This window comes from Erpetoichthys calabaricus, chromosome 6 (genome assembly GCF_900747795.2).
Source record: "Erpetoichthys calabaricus chromosome 6, fErpCal1.3, whole genome shotgun sequence".
NCBI lineage: Eukaryota > Metazoa > Chordata > Cladistia > Polypteriformes > Polypteridae > Erpetoichthys > Erpetoichthys calabaricus.
Window position 1 is genome coordinate 122685519 of NC_041399.2, and position 20400 is coordinate 122705918.

The 20400-nt window shown below is 37.9% G+C and overlaps 1 protein-coding gene across 6 annotated transcripts in view; it reads right to left on the bottom strand.

Moving 5' to 3' along the window:
- guk1a (guanylate kinase 1a) overlaps positions 1-20400 on the bottom strand; it is a 122049-nt gene that overhangs the window by 50282 nt on the left and 51367 nt on the right. For 5 of the 6 annotated variants that reach the window (XM_028803890.2, XM_028803889.2, XM_028803892.2 and 2 more), the window contains one exon: positions 10978-11091. In XM_028803890.2, coding sequence (XP_028659723.1) covers positions 10978-11089 — 112 coding nt within the window. In that variant the 5' untranslated portion in view covers positions 11090-11091. Of the gene's footprint in view, positions 1-10977; positions 11092-18761; positions 18867-20400 lie in introns of those variants that run through there. The other variant, XM_051928901.1, reaches the window with a different exon arrangement.

A 20400-nucleotide genomic window follows, 5' to 3' on the forward strand; every position in this document is an offset into this window, starting at 1 on the left:
ATCTGCTTGCACTACTGAGCTACTCTGTACTGGCAATTCTCTTTTTCAACCTCTGAGTACCTTCAGATCTTGTGATGCAAGGGATCAGCATTATATGCTCAGGGTGTTCTCCCAGTCACCACGTGATCTATGACACATAGTAAGGAGCACAGCATGCTTAATATAAACTTCAAATAAAAATACTGCTTCTTGAAAAAGAAAACAAAAGCTTGCAGGGTGCAAATTCAGCTTACAGGATAGGAACTTCACACATGAACGAAGCAGAACGGTCAGCAACATTATACGTGTGGAGGACTATGCTTACGTTATGTATGCATGAAATTTCTGTTAATAATAACCTCTGTTAGTGCTAGAAGAGAGTGAGGGCATAAGTGCTCATTCTTTAAAAACAAAGAATTTAAATACAGTTTAGGTGATAGGCTGGGTCTGAAGGTAAAGGAGTAAAAAGTACGGCTCTGTATTGGGAAAACAGTCACTTAGGTGGGGAGCAGAATAACCAGCAGTAGAACCCTTTAAGTCACTAAATGAATAGCACTAAAGAGACAGACAGTGTTCAGTAAGCAGGTTTGATTAGGTATAAGGTATTATGGTGTTAAAAAGGATCATTAGAGCAGTTTATAGATCACATAGCAGGGAGACATAGTGCTACTAAAAAAGTGAGGACACAAGTGTTCATTAATAGGGAGCAACATATTTTAAGCACGGTGTAAGCAGAGCCAGCGAGCTTGAAAGAAAGAAACCAATAAAAGGGGTGCACACCTGGGAAAACAGTGAACTAGGGAAGAAAGTAAGTAAGGGAAAGGTAATGTTCAGAAACTTCAAATAAAAACACACAGCAGAAGGTCAAGGGGTAAGGGAATTTTACAAACTTGAGGGAAGCAGCAGGTGTTAAATAACTGCAGTATTGAAAAGAATATTTAATTTTATTATATTAATAATTCAAGTTATAGAATTAAGATTTTAAAAATGCAATGTGAGTCCTGTTTGAAATTGGACATTTTGGAGGATGGGTTGGATAATTCAGGCTTCTTGAAGGCTACATCTACAGGAGATGCCAGCTGATACAGCAATTCCAAGCTCAGTGTCACAGAGGATGAGATGTCATTACTTAAAACCAGACCACACATTAAGATCTCAAGATACTGGTCTGCTCATGATTCTAAGGATCAATAAAATAACAGTGGGAGGTTGTGCTTTTAGTTACATGGCCCCAAAGTTGTGGAATGGTCTGCCCTCTACTGTTAGAGGTGCCCCTTAAGTCTCAGCTTTTAAATCACAGCTGAAAACTCACTACTTCAGTTTAGCATACCCTGACTAGAGCTGCTGATTATTTGTGCATACTGCATCTCTGTAGTTAGTCATTAGTACTAAAATATAAGTAATATGATATTTATAATCTGTTACTAATGCTTGCCCATTCGGTTTCTCTTCTCGGTACTCACATGTGGCACTTGGTTCCACTGCTCTACTGCCAAGTTGCTTGCCTGCCAATGGAAAAGTCATCTCTGATAAAGGAGTACTGGAATCATTGGGCAGATTTTTAGAAGGGTCCTTTCAGCAGATTGGCTGGCCCAGCACTGACTCAGCAGTGGAAAGGACAGCAGGGGGGAGGCAGATTGCTGGCCAAGGACTCCAAGACTTTGAACAAATTTGTATCCTCATATGATATAATCTACTCATATATTTTACTTCGTACTTTGTGCTAATCTATACTAATAAAAGGCAAAGCCCTCACTGACTCACTCACTCACTCACTCATCACTAATTCTCCAACTTCCCGTGTAGGTGGAAGGCTGAAATTTGGCAGGCTCACTCCTTACAGCTTACTTACAAAAGTTAGGCAGGTTTCATTTCGAAATTGTACACGTAATGGTCATAACTGGAACCTCTTTTTTGTCCATATACTGTAATGGAGTGCAGCTCGATGGCCGTGGGAGACGGAGTCGCGTATCGCGTCATCACGCCTCCTACGTAATCACGTGAACTGAAAACAAGGAACAGCCACAAAGAGCGCTGAAGAAAACATTCATTACACAATTGAGAAGGCAGCGAAACAATACGAAGCGAGTGAGTGACGCATATGTAAACCGTAAGTTTAAATTAACTTTAAAGAAAAGCTCCCCCTGCCGTTTGCAATACCATATTCGCGAGATACAAGTTTAATGAGAAGACACGAGGTATAAACGAGACTTTGGATCACTTTGAAACAGAGTTAAAATTGCCGTAGCGAGAAACTTTAAGTGCCGGGTCTTAGCTAACATTAAATAAAGCCGTGGACATCGCAACATCACACAAGAGAGCGGCTCACATGAACTGACTGAACACAGCACGAGTGATCACTTCGACGAATCAAACCTGTTCAAAAAACACATTACACAATTGATAAGGTACGAAAAGAATATGAAGAGACTGACGCATACAGGCATAAATTAAGTTCATAGACCTACAAAAGATTGCCATTTTTCTCCTGTACAACTATACGTTGCATTCTCAACAGTAAGCTTCCACGGCTTGGTCATATTCCAACCGGAGTGCTCAACTGACAACGTGGTATACAAAGACAACTATAACAATCGTAATAAACGAACAATGAAACAACGGAGAACCCGTGCATTAAATAAAAAGGCTGCTTCCTTGGCAAAGCAAGGAAAAAGGATGGCCTTATATGGCGTTCATTTATAAAAACAATCGTAATAGACGAACAATAAACCATTACAGAACCGCGAAGCAAGCAGAAAGGATGGACTTATATGGCGTTCGTTTATAAAACAGCGGAGAAGCTGTGTAAAGACAGCTTCACAAAAAAACAGATCCTTAACAAATTGTTTTTGGTATATTTTCCCTCAGTTTAAAAAGGTTTTCTTTTCTTCTTAATAAAAATTTAAAAGCAGTACTTCGCCGATGCAAAGCGCGGGGATTTTGAAATATATATATATATATATATATATATATATATATATATATATATATATATATATACTAGCCAACCCACGGCGTACCATACGCCGCATAATCAGGCCACTTTTTTAATGATTTTTAAGCACAGGGAAAAAATGAACATTTGAAAAATCCGGAGGAGAGGGGAAGGACGCCCATTACGCCCCATCCGTCATGCTAGTCTGCTGATTTCTCGTTCAGTAACCTGTGAGTAGTGATGGGCGGAGTGAAGCTTCACGAAGCATCAACACGTTTGAAGCAATTGTGTCGGAAATCGTATCGAAGCTTCGAAGCATTTGACACTCACCTCTCTCGTGACACCTCCTGGCCATTTTCATTAACGTTACAGAAACTTATGATACACTTCAATGACGTCTGTTAAAAGTCGTATTGCTTTTATTTTTTCGTAGCTACAGACTGACAACGAAGAGAAGTGTTTGTCAGCAGCTTGTAGTGTGTGATGTCTAAAAAATATAAATATAACTAACGCCGACAGGCAGAATGCACTATATGATAGCAAGAGTTAAACAAAATAAGATGCCTCACATCATGCATTCCCGGCTCTTTCAATTAGTATTTACTTTTGCACTGTATCATTATAATCGCTCCTGTTATTAGTATTATAATTAACCCTGATCTTTTCTTGAGATCACATTTAATAGCCTTAAATGTTTTCTTTGGTCTGTCTTAATTAAAATGGAGTAGACAGAAAATAAAGGTTTATCCCTGTACTTTGCCATGATATAGGTAAGCACATTTGAGAAAGAAAATGTGAAATCCTTAAATCACAGATGTCATTATTCGATCAAGTATTAAAATCTGCAGTGCTTCAAAAGCTCGACACAGTGTCGAAACCTTAGTATCGAGCGGCCCATCACTACCTGTGAGTCACGTAGAGTTTTCATTGTTGTTTGCGATTCTGGCCGCTTTTCGCGTACTGAGTTGTTCCGGAGTCACAGTTGAGAAACAGTTTTTTAATGTGTTTTAAGCACAGGGGAAAAAATGAACATGTGGCCCGGTGCATTCTTTAACTGCCTTGTGGCACTGTAGTAGTACGGCTGCTTTGCAGTAAGGAGACAGTGGAAGATTGTGGGTTCACTTCCCGGTTCCTCCCTGTGTGGATAGCAAATTATCCGCGACAAACAAACTGTTTTACACGCTGCAAACCAATCTGCACCGCTTTTTCAATGCTTTTTTAAGCAGAGGGAAAAAAATGAACATTTGCAAAATCCGTAACGCTGCTTTCAGTAAGTACAATGCACACGCGTTTAATTTGTCAGCCACTTTTTGCCAGCCGTCTTTTCTGGTTTGGGCTGCTTTTGCAGTGTTACCTCTTGTGTATATTATATCTTGAAATCCTTCGAGTTGCTAATTAACTAAGTAACACCCACCCACTCAGCTTGTGTGAAAAAAATGCGCCCGTTCTTTCATCATTTTGTTGCAGCCTATCAAAGACTTGCTGATCATGTTTTGTAGACTCAATATATATTGGCTTTTCACTCAGCACGAGGGCGCGCATTCATCTCGGATTATTACATCTTGCTAGACTAATGTGCTACACGTCTGCGTTTGAAAAACCGACTTATCCCGGATGAGTTTCACCGGCATTAATGATTAGGAATCTGGTTGGAACAAAACCCTGCATCCACAGGGGTTCACCAGGACCGAGTTTGGGAAACACTGCTGAACACAGACGAAACCGACTCAGGTGAGGAGTGGGGGCAGGCAAAGTGGTTGCAGCTATTGATTATTCAGTGTTGTTTGCCTGGGTGTCTGATCTGCTCAACAGGATCATAAATAAAAGGAAAACAATGTGAAGGCAATGTCACAGGTGATCCTGTAGTATAGCGGGTCCACAGCTCCCCTTCAAAAGCCCATTTTTAAATAAATAATCATCGCACTCACAGTGTAGCGAGGGGAGTGGAAGTGTGGCTGAAACGGTTTCCGGGTAGACTCGTGCTTCGGGCATTTCTCCCCTGTGCAGTGTGTGAGCGAGTGAGGAGAGAGAGAGAAAGTCAGTACGTTAGAGTGAGCAAGAGCAGGCTCTAAGGCAATGTGTTCCTGTGGTATAGCAGGTCCATAGCTCCCCTTCAAAAGGCCATTTTTAATCTGGCGACTGACAGTAGTGGAGTCAGGCACAGAGAAGGTCAGCTGCAGAGAGAGCGTCTCGACTGTTGCAGCGCCTGAAGCAGGTGAGACGCTAATGAAAAAGAGGCACAGGGCTTATTGGTTTTTAAAGACTCCTTCCTTCATTGTGTTTTAACTTCAGTTTTAAAGGATTGCGCGACTCTCTCTTGCGCTGCCCGTGTGTGCCTCTGTCTCTCTGTGGCGCTGCCTCTGTGTGTGTGTGCGGCTCTCTCTCGCGCGCGCTGCCTGTGTGTGCGCTTGTCTCTCTCTGGCGTTGCCTCTGTGTGTGTGCGCGGCTCTCTCTCTCTCTCTCGCGCGCGCGCTGCCTGTGTGTGCGCTTGTCTCTCTCTGGCACTGCCTCTGTGTGTGTGCGCGCGTCTCTCTCGTGGTGCGCTGCCTGTGTGTGCGCTTGTCTCTCTCTGGCGCTGCCTCTGTGTGTGTGCGCGTGGCTCTCTCTCGCGCGCTGCCTGTGTGTGCGCTTGTCTCTCTCTGGCGTTGCCTGTGTGTGTGTGTGTGCTTCTGTCTCTCTGGCGCTGCCTGTGTGTGAACCAAGGTCCAACTGAGGTTGACTAATGAAAAGTCAACGTGGCTCAGAGCTGCAAGTGGACTGTGGCACAGACAAACAGAAATGACGGCATGTTTTCCGAGGCGTCGTGTCCGAGTTGGTGGGCGTTGCTGTGATTTTTTCGTCATATCCAATAGTCTAAGAGTTGGTGGGCGTGGCTCCTTCCTGCGTGCGCCATTGGCGTCTTACTTGTCGGCAGTTTAGTGAATCCACGCCCCTTCCGGCGTGCTTTCCATGGGTGGCTACTTGTCTCCCGGCTTAGTGAATTATATATATATAGATATGTGAATGTATGTATGTATATATGTATGTCTATGTATGTGTATATATATATATATATATATATATATATATATATATATATATATATATATATATATATATATATATATATATAGATATGTATATATATGTGTACATATATGTAAATATATATGTATATATATGTGTCTGTGTGTGTGTATATATATATATATATATATATATATATATATATATATATATATATATATATATATATATATATATATATCCATCCATCCATTTTCCAACCCGCTGAATCCGAACACAGGGTCACGGGGGTCTGCTGGAGCCAATCCCAGCCAACACAGGGCACAAGGCAGGGAACCAATCCTGGGCAGGGTGCCAACCCACCGCAGGACACACACAAACACACCCACACACCAAGCACACACTAGGGCCAATTTAGAATCACCAATCCACCTAACCTGCATGTCTTTGGACTGTGGGAGGAAACCGGAGCGCCCGGAGGAAACCCACGCAGACACGGGGAGAACATGCAAACTCCACGCAGGGTGGACCCGGGAAGCGAACCCGGGTCTCCTAACTGCGAGGCAGCAGCGCTTTGTATGTATGTATGTATGTATATATATATATATATATATGTAGGCGTATGTGTGTATGTGTATATGTATATATGCATATGTGTTTGTGTGTGTATGTGTGTATATATATAAATTGATATGTGTATATATATATGTATATATATGTGTATCTCTCTCTATATATATATATACTGTATATGTGTATATATGTGTATATGTAGATATGTATATATCCATCCATCCATTTTCCAACCCGCTGAATCCGAACAAAGGGTCACGGGGGTCTGCTGAAGCCAATCACATCCAACACAAGGCACAAGGCAGGAAACAATCCTGGGCAGGGTGCCAACCCACCGCAGGACACACACAAACACACCCACACACCAAGTACACACTAGGGCCAATTTACAATCGCCAATCCACCTAACCTGCATGTCTTTGGACTGTGGGAGGAAACTGGAGCACCCGGAGGAAACCCACGCAGACACGGGGAGAACATGCAAACTCCACGCAGGGAGGACCCGGGAAGCGAACCCGGGTCTCCCAACTGCGAGGCAGCAGCGCTACCACTGCGCCACCGTGCTGCCTATATGTATACTAGCAAAATACCCGCGCTTCGCAGCGGAGAAGTAGTGTGTTAAAGAGGTTATGTAAACTTATATATACATATACATATATATATATACATATACATATATATATATATATATATATATATATATATATATACATATATATATATATATATATATATATATATATGTAGATATGTATATATGTGTATATGTAGATATATATATATATATATATATATATATATATATATATATATATATATATATATATATATATATATATCTACATATACACATATATACATATCTACATATATATATATATATATATATATATATATATATATATACACATCCACATATATATACATATATATATACACACATACATATACACACATACATAGATACAAATACACATACATACATAGTGCGTTGTAACACGGGCTGTGATTGCCACATGGGAGGGAGACGACAAATCACAGCTTCCTGCTTTCTAATCGGGCCTGTGATTGGTGCTTTGACTGATGCCCAGATCCCACAGTATCTCCCCTTAGGAGAGGCGTTAGGCAAGTGTAATTGAATAGAGGTGCTGCAAGTTTAGCATTACACCTGTTTTTAGGGCTTATTGACAGAAAGGGGCTTTCATGAAAAAAGTTAGGGCTTTGCTGCAGGATACACCCTCCACAAGTTAAGGAAGTAAAACTAAAGGTATATATTTCTGTTTTATTTAAACCTTTTAAGTTTGTATGTGGGCGGTATGGTGGCGCAGTGAAAGGTGCCAGTTAGGAGACCCGGGTTCGCTTCCCTGCGTGGAGTTTGAATGTTCTCCTCGTGTCTGTCTGGGTTTCCTCCGGGTACTCCGGTTTCCTCCCACAGTTCAAAGACATGCAGGTTAGGTGCACTGGCGATTCTAAATTGTCCCTGGTGTGTGGGTGTGTGCGCCCTGCGGTGGGCTGGCACCTTGCCCGGGGTTTGTTTCCTGCCTTGTGCCCTGTGTTGGCAGGGATTGGCTCCTGTATTTAGGATATAGCGGGTTGGATAATGGATGGATGGACATTTGTATGCATAGCCCCATTTGCCCGTTTTCGTTTTTTTTCTTTCTTCAGTAATATTTCAGCAAACCCGGAGCTTGTCAGTTCAAATCCTGGTACTGACACCACTGTGTGACCCTGAGGAAGTCACTTCACCTGCCTGTGCTGCAAAAAACAAAAGTAATGTAACAAATTGTACCTCAGATGTTGCAAGTTGCTGGAATAAAGGCATAAGTCAAATAGATAAATATGTATTATACACATAGGAACTATTCATTTATTTTCAGTTAAGTCATCTGCAGCAAACCTTTATAAATGAGGGTTTCTCCTTTTTAGATAGTGCAAACTGTTTCTTCTTCATTGAGGTTTTCTCTTGGAGAGCTTTTTTCATTTCATTGAAAATTAAAGCAGCAGCTGCCAAAATATGTAGCTTTCTTATTAATTTTTCAACATTGTGTAAAATAACGTTATAAAGTAACATAAAAGGTTTAAATACTGGTTATCCTTTTACACTAAAATATTACTAAAGAGATACAAAAAAAGTAAAATGCATATGTTGTTTTTCTTTAAGGAGATTAAATATTACTGAAGAAAGAAAAAAAAAAAACTAAAACAGCCAAATGGGGCTATGCATACGAACTTAAAAGGTTTAAATAAAACAGAAATATATACCTTTATTTTTACTTCCTTAACTTGTAGAGGGTGTATCCTGTAGCAAAACTTTTTTCGTGAAAGCCTGTTTCAGTCAATAAGTCTTAAAAACAGGTGTAAAGATATTGACAATAAGCTACGCAAACCCACCAAGACATGGAATCGTTTAAATCAAGGCGCGAGTCGAAAAACACCATCCCATACTATTAGTTAACGATTAACACATTTCTATATGTTTTGTAAGCATACAATACAACTGATAATATGTTGCGCTTATTTATCTGGTGTACCGACATTTTTGCGTGTTTAACGGCTAAAATCCAACGTGGTTTGTGCCCTTCAGAATGAAAACAGTTTGCATTTACCTTTTTAATAAAAGGCGAGCTTTTAAGCCTGAGAAATCACCCCGTAAATGCACACGTTTAATTGCACATGTGTTAATATGTATGCTTACACACTGTTTCTTCTTCATTGAGGTTTTCTCTAGCATGTATATCGGGGTAATTACATTCACGCCATTCGTAGTCTGAATCACAATCTGATTGTATGGGTGGTTACCTACAACTGAGGGCACCGTGGCGGATGTTAGCAGACTTGCTGGCCAACCACAAGCGTTACCTGGTAGGTAACCACCTATACAATCGATTGTGACACAGACTACGAATGCCGTGAATATATATATATATATATATATATATATATATATATATATATATATATGACAGCAAAACTCATAACAATGACAACATAATTACATTGACAATCATGTTATGTTATTTTTAAAGTGTTTCCTTTTCTTTTTCATAACTTCTTTAACACTCTACTTCTCCGCTGCGAAGCGCGGGTATTTTGCTAGTACTATTGTATTCCTGAGATGGGAACAACCGATTAGCCATCCCGCTCTGTGAAGAGGATTACTTGTATTGTGTTTTGTGTAATGCATTTACCCCCATTTTTTGACACCCACTGCATGCCCAGCCTACCTGGAAAGGGGTCTCTCTTTGAATTGTCTTTCCCAAAATTTCTTACATTTTTTCCTACAAAGATATTTTTTGAGAGTTTATTCTTGTCTTCTTAGGGAGTCAAGGTGGGGGGGGGGAGCTGTACAAGAAATAAATTATTGTTGTTGTTGTTGTGTCTAGCCTGCATTATAGGAGAGAATTGCTGGACCAGCCCCAGTGAACTTTAAGGAGACAGACAGTGTGTAACAATCCTGTCCAGAGACTTAGAGGTATTGTAGGTCATTCACTGTCAGGCATAAGCACAAAGTAAAGGGTGCACACTTCCCAGAAGTATCAACCCTGAAACTGGAAGTATCAAAATATTTGCAGGAACTCTGAGGTGACAGGTAGGTATGAAGAGCCTCAAGGTTTACCTGAAAACGTACCCAACAAGAGAGAGAGGTAGTGTTAGTGGGGGACCGAATCATTAGGGGAGTTGCGAAACTGGCCTGTGCAGAGATAGACAGTCTTGAACATAGTGCTGTCTTCAAGGTGAAAAGCTTGATGACCTCCTTGAAAGGGTGGAGAAGCTCCTGGCCAGAGTAATAATAATAATAATTCATTACATTTATATAGCGCTTTTCTTAGTACTCAAAGCGCTATCCACATAGGGAGGAACCGGGAAGTGAACCCACAGTAGGCATGGATCCAGTAGTCATTATTCATGTTGGTACAAATGACATAAGTAAGGGCAGGCTGTCAGTTTTGAGGTCCAAATTTAAAGAGTTAGGTGAAAATCTGATGATTTCCTAAATAATGTGTACCTGTTATACTCATCCCAAACTCTATTATTTAGCCAGGATCTTGTATTGGTATTATATGTAGTTGCACATAATTATGACACAAGTCCAAGTCATTTATTTTACTCACTGAATCAATGCAAGCAATTAATATCTTTCTTATTTTATTCTGGCTTTTTAGTAGTGGATTGACACCTTTTATTGGCTAACTGAAAAGATTACAATATGCAAGCTTTCGAGGAAACTCAGGCCCCTTCTTCAGGTAAGATGTAATACAGAAACTGGAGTTCCCTGTGTTTATATACACAATAGGACAAGAAACAACATTGGTAAATCTTTAAGTGAGAAATCTTCTCTCTTGTTAAATGAACCCCAGACTGAAGGAGTCTATTAATTTTTTACATTTAAGATTTCTCCTCTTAGATATGGGAAAATAAATAAGCCTACTAATCAACATTTATGATGCCCTTCATTTTTTTTTTTTTTAAAATTGTGCACTTACGTGAGACACTGAATCCAAACACGCCCTCAAACTCCTTGATAAGTCTCTTGAGAAGAGTGCTCTTGCCTGCCCCTGAGGGCCCAGTTAGCACTACTGGTCTTGGTCCAACCATTGCTTGGGAACAAAAAAAAAAAGAAAATCACACATGTTAATTGCATTATATAAGAAGCCTGAAGAGGTGGAATCAGAAGAAAACAATCTTGTCTTATTTTAACAGCAGCTAAGGGTACCCCATTTTCAGAATTACCATTATTTCTGCATTGTTGCTGCCCAATATATTTTGTTTTCTGAAATACGGACCTTATAAAACAAACTTAAAAGCGGAAAAAAACTATACGCAATTATTTATATAATACCCCTAAAACAGATGAATGGATGGTAAATTTATCCACAGCTCTGGTGACAATTTACAAAACAGATATATCAAAAAGTAGATATAACTTATCCAAGATGGACTACACTATTCCTAGTTAGCCTTCAAATGTTGATAACTGTCAAATAGCAAAGCCAGAGTAAGTAAAACTTTGTATTTCAAATAACTGTAAAAAATATAATACGGAGAAGATGATTATCTGACGTTTGTGTTAAACTTGCCCACTACATTATTTAGTCTACCTTTTTTTTCCTTTTTATTTTTTTTAAATAAAAGCTATAAGATATTAAATACTAATTAATAATTAGTCTTTCATCCCGGAGACTAGTATAAGAAACTGAAGAAAAAAAAATTGTTATTCAAGAAAAGTAACTCCTGGGAGACATTGGCTTACTCCAGTTTTGTTAATTAAAAAAAGATTAGCCAAGACATAGAAAAATATTTTTTACTAATCAGTGAAAGCAGCAATGCTGAAACAGTCAGCCAAGTAATTAAATTTGACCAGTTGCTCAAAAAAAAAAACTAAAAACAATCTTTTAAATGCATTATGTTGATAATATTACCATAATTTATTTTTTAATTAAATATTCATGACTACATCCATCAGGAAATTACATACAAGATATTAAACTGCAAAAGTGTTAATGAGGACACATTTTTAAATGATTTATACTATATTTATATGTAATACTCTATTCTTATGTTGTTTATTTCTTTCTGCAAAAACAGTTGAGATCTAAATTAATATCTAAAATATCTAGTATAAAAAAAAACAATCAAGGAAAGCAGACAACTAACTTGGGGCACTAGCAAGCAAATAATTCTAGCCCCAACTGAGGACAGCAAAGTAGCAAACAAACCTGACATCTCCTGACACTTCTAATACAGTATTAATGCTTCAAAAAGGTTTTTCTAGTTTTCTGGAGTGTTCCATTTCTTACAGTGGTCATAAAATGCACATATAATGTATACTATATCAAAAAATAACTGCTTTTAAGTTCATATAGAGTTGACGCTAAACTTATGCAATAGTAAATCTGTTTACATTTGTGGTCCAAAGTTTTTTTATTTGTTATTTTAAAAGCTTAAACCATGAAAATGAATAAATACACTATATGGTACAAAATGATGGAATGTTAGGCCACCCAATATTTATTCATGAGTAAGTGTTACACAAAAAGAGCCAAATGAAAACAACGGGGGAATTAGTACCCTGAATAGACATGACTGAATTTATTTTGAATTATAAGCAGCATAGTCTGAAAAGTAAATTGAAAGCAGGTGTTAAAAGCAGAAATTAATTGACCATTCAAATTATGATCAGAAATAGATTTTATAGAATATAATGATAAAATAAAAATTCATATAAAAATATTTAATATGTAGGTTAAATTACCTAAATAATTAGATTTCAGTATCCTAATATTTGGTAAAACATGTCAAAATATTATTGTTGACAGCAAAAGAATACAATTTAATGAGATCAATTTTTTTTCTTAGAAAACAAGAATTCTGCAAATTTCTGCATATATATAAATTACGCTATATTGTGCTGTATGCTGCGGTGTGATGATGACACAAAACAAATGTATTATTTTTAAATGATAACTTTTTCTTGATAGTTTCAAAGCATCCACCTTAGCAAGTGTCAGACACCATTTTTTTTTTTTTTTTTTTTGTTCTTTATTTCGCCTTATACAACTTCTTGTATTAGGAATTTGTTAGTTTTCGCATACCCCATGGGTTCAGAGCGCAGGATCAGCCATTGTACAGCGCCCCTGGAGCAATTGAAGGTTAAGGGCCTTGCTCAAGGGCCCAGCAGAGTAGGATCTCTTTTGGCAGTGACTGGGATTCGAACTGGCAACCTTCGGGATACACTGAAAAGTCTTCCTGCTATGCCTATTATTACAAGTATCACTTTAAGCCTATTCTGTAAAAATTATTTAGATCCAACATTCAATTAAGGCTAGGGAGATTTTCTTTTAGACACCTACATTTGCATCAATATGTAAAACTTATTTTTCCCTTACAATTTTGCCATTTTAATACATATTCTGTCATTAGAATTTCACAGAATGTATCTGTATTTTCCATTAAATATTTATCTTGTGCTGTAACTTATGCCTTTTGAAAAAAATCGAAGAAGATGGTGAGCACAGAAAAAGTGTTATATAAAATCAAAACTAACACAAATGTATGTGTGGTGAGCACAAAAAAAGTGTTATATAAAATCAAAACTAACACAAATGTATGTGTGGGTTCAACATAATGAAGCCATGTAGGTCATTCTGATTTGCTATAATAATAATATATTATTATTATTTATTATAATAGATGTATTTAGCACTTTTCTGACTACTTTAGGTGCATTGGCAATCCTAAATTGTCCCTAGTGTGTGCTTGCTGTGTGGGTGTGGGTGTGCGTGCCCTGCGGTGGGCTGGTGCCCTGCCCAGGGCTTGTTCCTGCCGTATGCCCTGTGTTGGCTGAGATTGGCTCCAGCAGACCTTCGTGACCCTGTGTTAGGATATAGTGGGTTGGACAATGACTGACTAAAAGCACTTTACATAGCGGGGGGCCACATCAACCATTAAAAACATGTAGAATCCACCTGGATGATGCAATGGCAGCCATTATTACATCAGTATGCTCACCACACATTAGCTAATAGGTGTTAAGAGACATAGCCAATTAACACATTGTCAGATCAGGGCGAGCGTGAACGTGACTGAGAGAATAAAACCAAATTTAAAAAACACTAACCTTTACAAGCACCATACGTTTACACCAGCTGTTACAGACTCAAATCAAATGTATGTTTTTATTGTATAATAGTAACAATAAGAGCAGTACTTACTCACTACTTACTCAAAATGTATATTTTGTGACACGGCAAGGCTTGAACCAGCGACCTCTTGATTATGACTCAGCAGTTCTTACAGCTGTACTGCCAAAGCAGTTGTAACAATGAAGTACACTAACCCAAAGTTTTTCTTCAGTTATAGTCTTGAATAAAAGTGCAATGTTTTGTTATACTTTTACCTTTTGTGAAAGTGCTTATTTGAAATCTGGACTAAAATCTTCACACATTATACACTTCATGTCAAAATTTTGTTGTTAGTACTAATACATTAAAAAAGTTTGTCTTTTAGGTATGTGTTCAACATTTCTGTCATGCTACACTTACATAGATATTTGTAGACATGGAATACACATGAAATGCATGTGTTCCAACTAATATATTATTTACACTATACAGCTCCGGGTGCCTCACTCCTAAATAAACAAGGCTTGAGATGGGAGAGCTTTTTGCCATTTCTGACAGAGACATGTGAACGGATTTAAGGTGGGCCGGGTTTATGAGTTTTTTCGTAGACTTTGCTAATTCTAGTGTTAAAAAACACTAGCTAATGAGAACGTCAGAATGGAAGATCCTGTGATGGGAAATTAAGCCAGGGAATTGGGTAAAAACCCAACTGCGAAAGAGTACCAAAATAGCTTTAACTAATAACAATACCACTTCACCCTGAATCCTCTTTATAACTTGCATTTTTAGAAGAATATTCTGTTCATTAGACTTTATTTAGGAAAATGTCCTTTTTACATTAGAGAATGAATCAATTTCATACATTTTTAGAATGCAAAATAATTAAATTAAAAAACAAGAGTTTTTAATATCATACTTTAATTATATGAAGTACCCTAAGTTCTTGTCAATAAGCCGCGGCTTATCTAAGGAAAAAAGTTGTGAAAATGAAAAAATAGAATATCGGCTTATACATAAGTCCGGCTTATACATCCATCGCGGGGGTTGCGTTCCAGAACCACCCGCGAAATAAGAATATCTGCGAAGTAGAAACCATATGTTTATATGGTTATTTTTATATTGTCATGCTTGGGTCACAGATTTGCGCAGAAACACAGGAGGTTGTAGAGAGACAGGAACGTTATTCAAACACTGCAAACAAACATTTGTCTCTTTTTCAAAAGTTTAAACTGTGCTCCATGACAAGACAGAGATGACAGTTCCGTCTCACAATTAAAAGAATGCAAACATATCTTCCTCTTCAAAGCAGTGAAGCAAACAAATCAATATGTCTGTTTGGCTTTTAAGTATGCGAAGCACCGCGGCACAAAGCTGTTGAAGGCGGCAGCTCACACCCCCTCCGTCAGGAGCAGACAAAGAGAGGGAGAGTTTGTTTTTCAGTCAAAAATCAATACGTGCCCTTCGAGCTTTTAAGTATGCGAAGCACTGTGCAGCATGTCTTTTCAGGAATCAGCTTTACAAAAGATAGCAACGTGAAGATAATCTTTCAGCATTTTTAGACGAGCGTCCGTATCGTCTAGGTGTGCAAACAGCCCCCCTGCTCAATCCCCATACGTCAGGATCACAGATAGTCAGCGCAAGAGAGAGAGAACAGTAAGCCGGGTAGCTTCTCAGCCATCTGCCAAAAGCGTCCCTTGTATGAAATCAACTGGGCAAACCAACTGAGGAAGCATGTACCAGAAATTAAAAGACCCATTGTCCGCAGAAATCCGCGATATATATTTAAATATGCTTACATATAAAATCACAATTTAAATGACCGCTACGCGCTCGTGTTGACTCGGCGACGCCCAGAGCAGAAAGAACGCGCTCCGGCCGCTCCAACCGCGCCATGCGGGGAGTGAGAGAGACGGCAATATCTCACACTCTCTCCCCCCTTAAAGAAATTAAATGGGCGCGAGTGAGACCACTGACCTCCCTCCCTTCTATTAGTTATAGGTTATAGTACGTTCGGCTTATCCATGAGTCCGGCTTATCTATGATACGATTTTATTTTAAAAATTCGTATGATTTTTGGTCTCCGGCTAATACATGAGTCCGGCTTATAGACAAGAACTTAGGGTACTATGGCGAAATCATGGTACCTCCATCTATACGTTCATTCTCAGAACACGTCTTCTCCAATATAGATTCACACAAAGCTGAAGCCTGTCCTAGCAATGAATGTAAGGTATCACAGGAACATTCTCACTGGGCCAATTTCAATTTGCTCTTTAAATTAATCTTAATGTTTTAAATGTTCATTAACATCCAAGCATATAACAATAGCAAAAACTACCTATTCTTATGTATCCAGATAAAGTTAACAATTATGCAATTATGCAAGTCATTTGAGTTAATGGTGCAAATTAGTGTAAAGCTATAAATAAAATACAACATGCAAAATTATTTAATATGACTTAAAGTGAATTTTGACATACAGTAGATCATGCATTAAAGCTGCATTATATTAGGGCATTTCTCATTTTATATAGTACATGTATAGTATGTACAGTACCATACTATTCCATAATATATCACACTAGAGAGGAGTGGAGTCCATGAGACAGTCTAATCCCAATATAAATTTAATTTGGTTGGATGAGTTACAAGATTCTGTTGTCTAAGGGGAACTGGATTTGGAATTTTAATAAGTATAAGAAAAAAACTGGCAACACTTTACTTTAGGTATCCATAATAAGCTGCTGTTAACAAGTCTGCATGTTATAAAACATAGTATACACCTTTTAACACATTATTTAATAATGAAAAGCAATATAAACATTTTTAAAAGTCTTAAGTTATTTTAATGATAATTTATTACTGTTAATACCAGCTATTCCATCCATTTTCCAAACGCAGAGCAGTATCACGGGGAAGCTGGAACCTATCCCAGCAAGGGTCGGGCACAAAGCAAGTACAATACCTATCCAGGGCACCAACCCATCACAAAGTGAAAACACACGCACACGCACACACACACACACACGCACACACACGCACACACATGCACGCACACACACACACACACAAGGGACAATTTAGAAAGACCAATCATTCTAAACTGCATGTTTTGGACTTCAGGAGGAAATCTGAGCAATCAGAGGAGGCCCACATTGACACAGGGAGAACATTCAAACTCCACATAAGCCCCCAGTCTCCTTGTGGAAAGGAAGAATTGCTGCACACTGTTAAAACCATCATTAAAAATTGTTTACACGCTTGATAATATCTGCTCTGTAGTGGATATTTAAATTAAAAAGGACTGAGAACATTTTTTTGAAAAGATTGTGAAAAATGCATCCTTTTATCCAATTTTTATGCTTCATTTTGTGATTTAAATAGCAAAGCTACAATGATAACCACATTGAACATTTTGTGGAAATATACTGCATGTTAATTTTAATAGAAGACAATAAATATACCATTTACCATTTTAGTAAAGAGTGTGAAGGACTCAATAGGATACATAAAGGTACACATAATACATTAAATGTACTATGCAGCATAGCACACAGGTTTTATCACTTTGCAACCTTATTTACCAACTATTTCCAAAGTATACTTGGTGAATAATCTAAAGACAGATTTCATGGCGATAGATTAAACACCAAATAAACTATCTAGCTAACATTCACAGCAATAGTTTACTATGTAGAATAAACTTAAATAGGGTTTCATATAATTGAAAAATGCATATGGCATGGCTAAAAAGGCATGGAATACATTAAACTAAATGTAAGTTGTAGAAGAGAAAAAAACTAGAGAGGGATTCAACCTAGAAGCATGCTGCTCTCAACAATGATAAAACTATCATAAACACAAACAACATATTTTCCGTCAGTAAAAAAAGACAAGAAATAATCTTGTATTTTATGCTTGCAAGCCTAAAAGAAATTCCAACAGGAAACACATAAGCTAAATAATCCTTAAATTTAGGTTTAAGTTATTGAATCTGAACAACAACAAAGTGTATTATAACTGCCATAAAATAAACATTTTAATCCCGAAAAACAAAATCATTAAAAGCACCGACAATGAGAATACCTAAACGATAAAAATGAATACTTCTATGGACTATACCCACCTCCAAAATGTACACATGTGGTGTTCTATGCAAGTAATCTCTTGGAAGGTTTTGATAACAAGATGTTAATGTTTTTCCTGTTTCACTGAAGTTTTAATGAATTTTGAATATTTGTATAGATTATGTTAGTAAATCCTAACCATATAGTAATCTCAGAGGCCCACAGAAATACGAGATATAATTAAAGAATGAAATAATTAAGTAGCAATCTAAGTGTCAAGTGAATTGGGGTTTTCGTGCTAGCATTAACATACTAACATAACATTACTATTATATTACATTTCACTCCAGAATGAACATTAAAAAAAAAATACAATACTCTAGAAGACAACTAAAAATGGAACAAATGTGACTTTAAAATACATCTATTAAAATATTTTAGTATACAGGAAAAGGAATACATCATTCAAGGAACAATTGATAATCTGATCAAAACACATTATAATCAGGTTTACCAAAAAATCAAAACCACAAGCTATCTCTTAAAAATAATAGGAGATGTTTGAGGTGTATTCCTTACCTAAATTTCCTGGAAATTGTCTTAATCAAAGGGATTGTCCTGTGACTGAATAAGGAAGCAAATCTGCACAAGAAGACAGTGTGTTTGTGTGTGTGTGTGTGTTGGTGTGGAGGGAGGGGTATCTTTGAAAAGCAGAGATTAGAGGACTAATCATCACTTCTTTAATCAGTCTAGCCAATAAGAAAGACTGCGTAAGGCCATATGCTATTCATTTGTTAAATGGGCATTTACTCAGCTCAATGCTGAATTTAAAGAGTGCATACACTGGTTGCACTTGCTCTTTCTCTTAGTTCTAGGAACCGTTTTGAAATTGTTTAGTTGCATAAAAAATATGCTTTTGCATTTTAAGTAATGAGTTTATAAAAAGTTGTCTGCAGAAGTAGTAAGAACTGTTAGTATGCCAATACTTTCTATTCTCATTGAAGATTTATAGAGAACATTTTATAACCCCAATTCCAATGAAGTTGGGACGTTGTGTAAAACGTAAATAAAAACAGAATACAATGATTTGCAAATCCTTTTCAACCTATATTCAATTGAATACACTACAAAGACAAGATATGGAATGTTCAAACTGATAAACTTTATTGTTGTTTTGCAAATCTTCACTCATTTTGAATTTGATGCCTGCAACACGTTCCAAAAAAGCTGGGACAGGGGCATGTTTACCACTGTGTTATATCACCTTTCCTTTTAACAACACTCAATAAGCGTTTGGGAACTGAGGACACTAATTGTTGAAGCTGTGTAGGTGGAATTCTTTCCCATTCTTGCTTGATGTACAACTTCAGTTGCTCAACAGTTCGGGATCTCTGTTGTCGTATTTTGCGCTTCATAATGCGCCACACATTTTCAATGGGAGACAGGTCTGGAATGCAGGCAGGCCAGTCTAATACCCGCACTCTTTTACTACGAAGCCACGCTGTTGTAACACATGCAGAATGTGGCTTCGCATTGTCCTGCTGAAATAAGCAGGGGCGTCATTGAAAAAGACGTCGCTTGGATGGCAGCATATGTTGCTCCAAAACTTGTATGTACCTTTCAGCATTAATGGTGCCTTCACAGATGTGCAAGTTACCCATGCCATGGGCACTAACACACCCCCATACCACCACAGATGCTGGCTTTTGAACTTTGCGCTGATAACAATCCGGATGGTCCTTTTCTTCTTTGGCTTGAAGGACACGATGTTCATGATTTCCAAAAACAATTTGAAATGTGGACTTGTCAGACCACAGCACACTTTTCCACTTTGTGTCAGTCCATCTCAGATGAGCTCAGGCCCAGAGAAGCCAGCGGCGTTTCTGGGTGTTGTTGATATATGGCTTTCACTTTGCATGGTAGAGTTTTAACTTGCACTTGTAGATGTAGCGACGAAATGTGTTAACTGACAATGGTTTTCTGAAGTATTCCAGAGCCCACGTGGTAATATCCTTTACAGAATGATGTCGGTTTTTAATGCAGTGCTGTCTGAGGGAACGGAGGTCACGGGCATCCAGTGTTGGTATTCGGCCTTGCCGCTTACGTGCAAAGATTTCTCCAGATTCTCTAAATCTTTTGATGATATTATGGACAGTAGATGATGAAATCCCTAGATTCCTTGCAATTGTACATTGAGAAACGTTGTTCTTAAACTGCT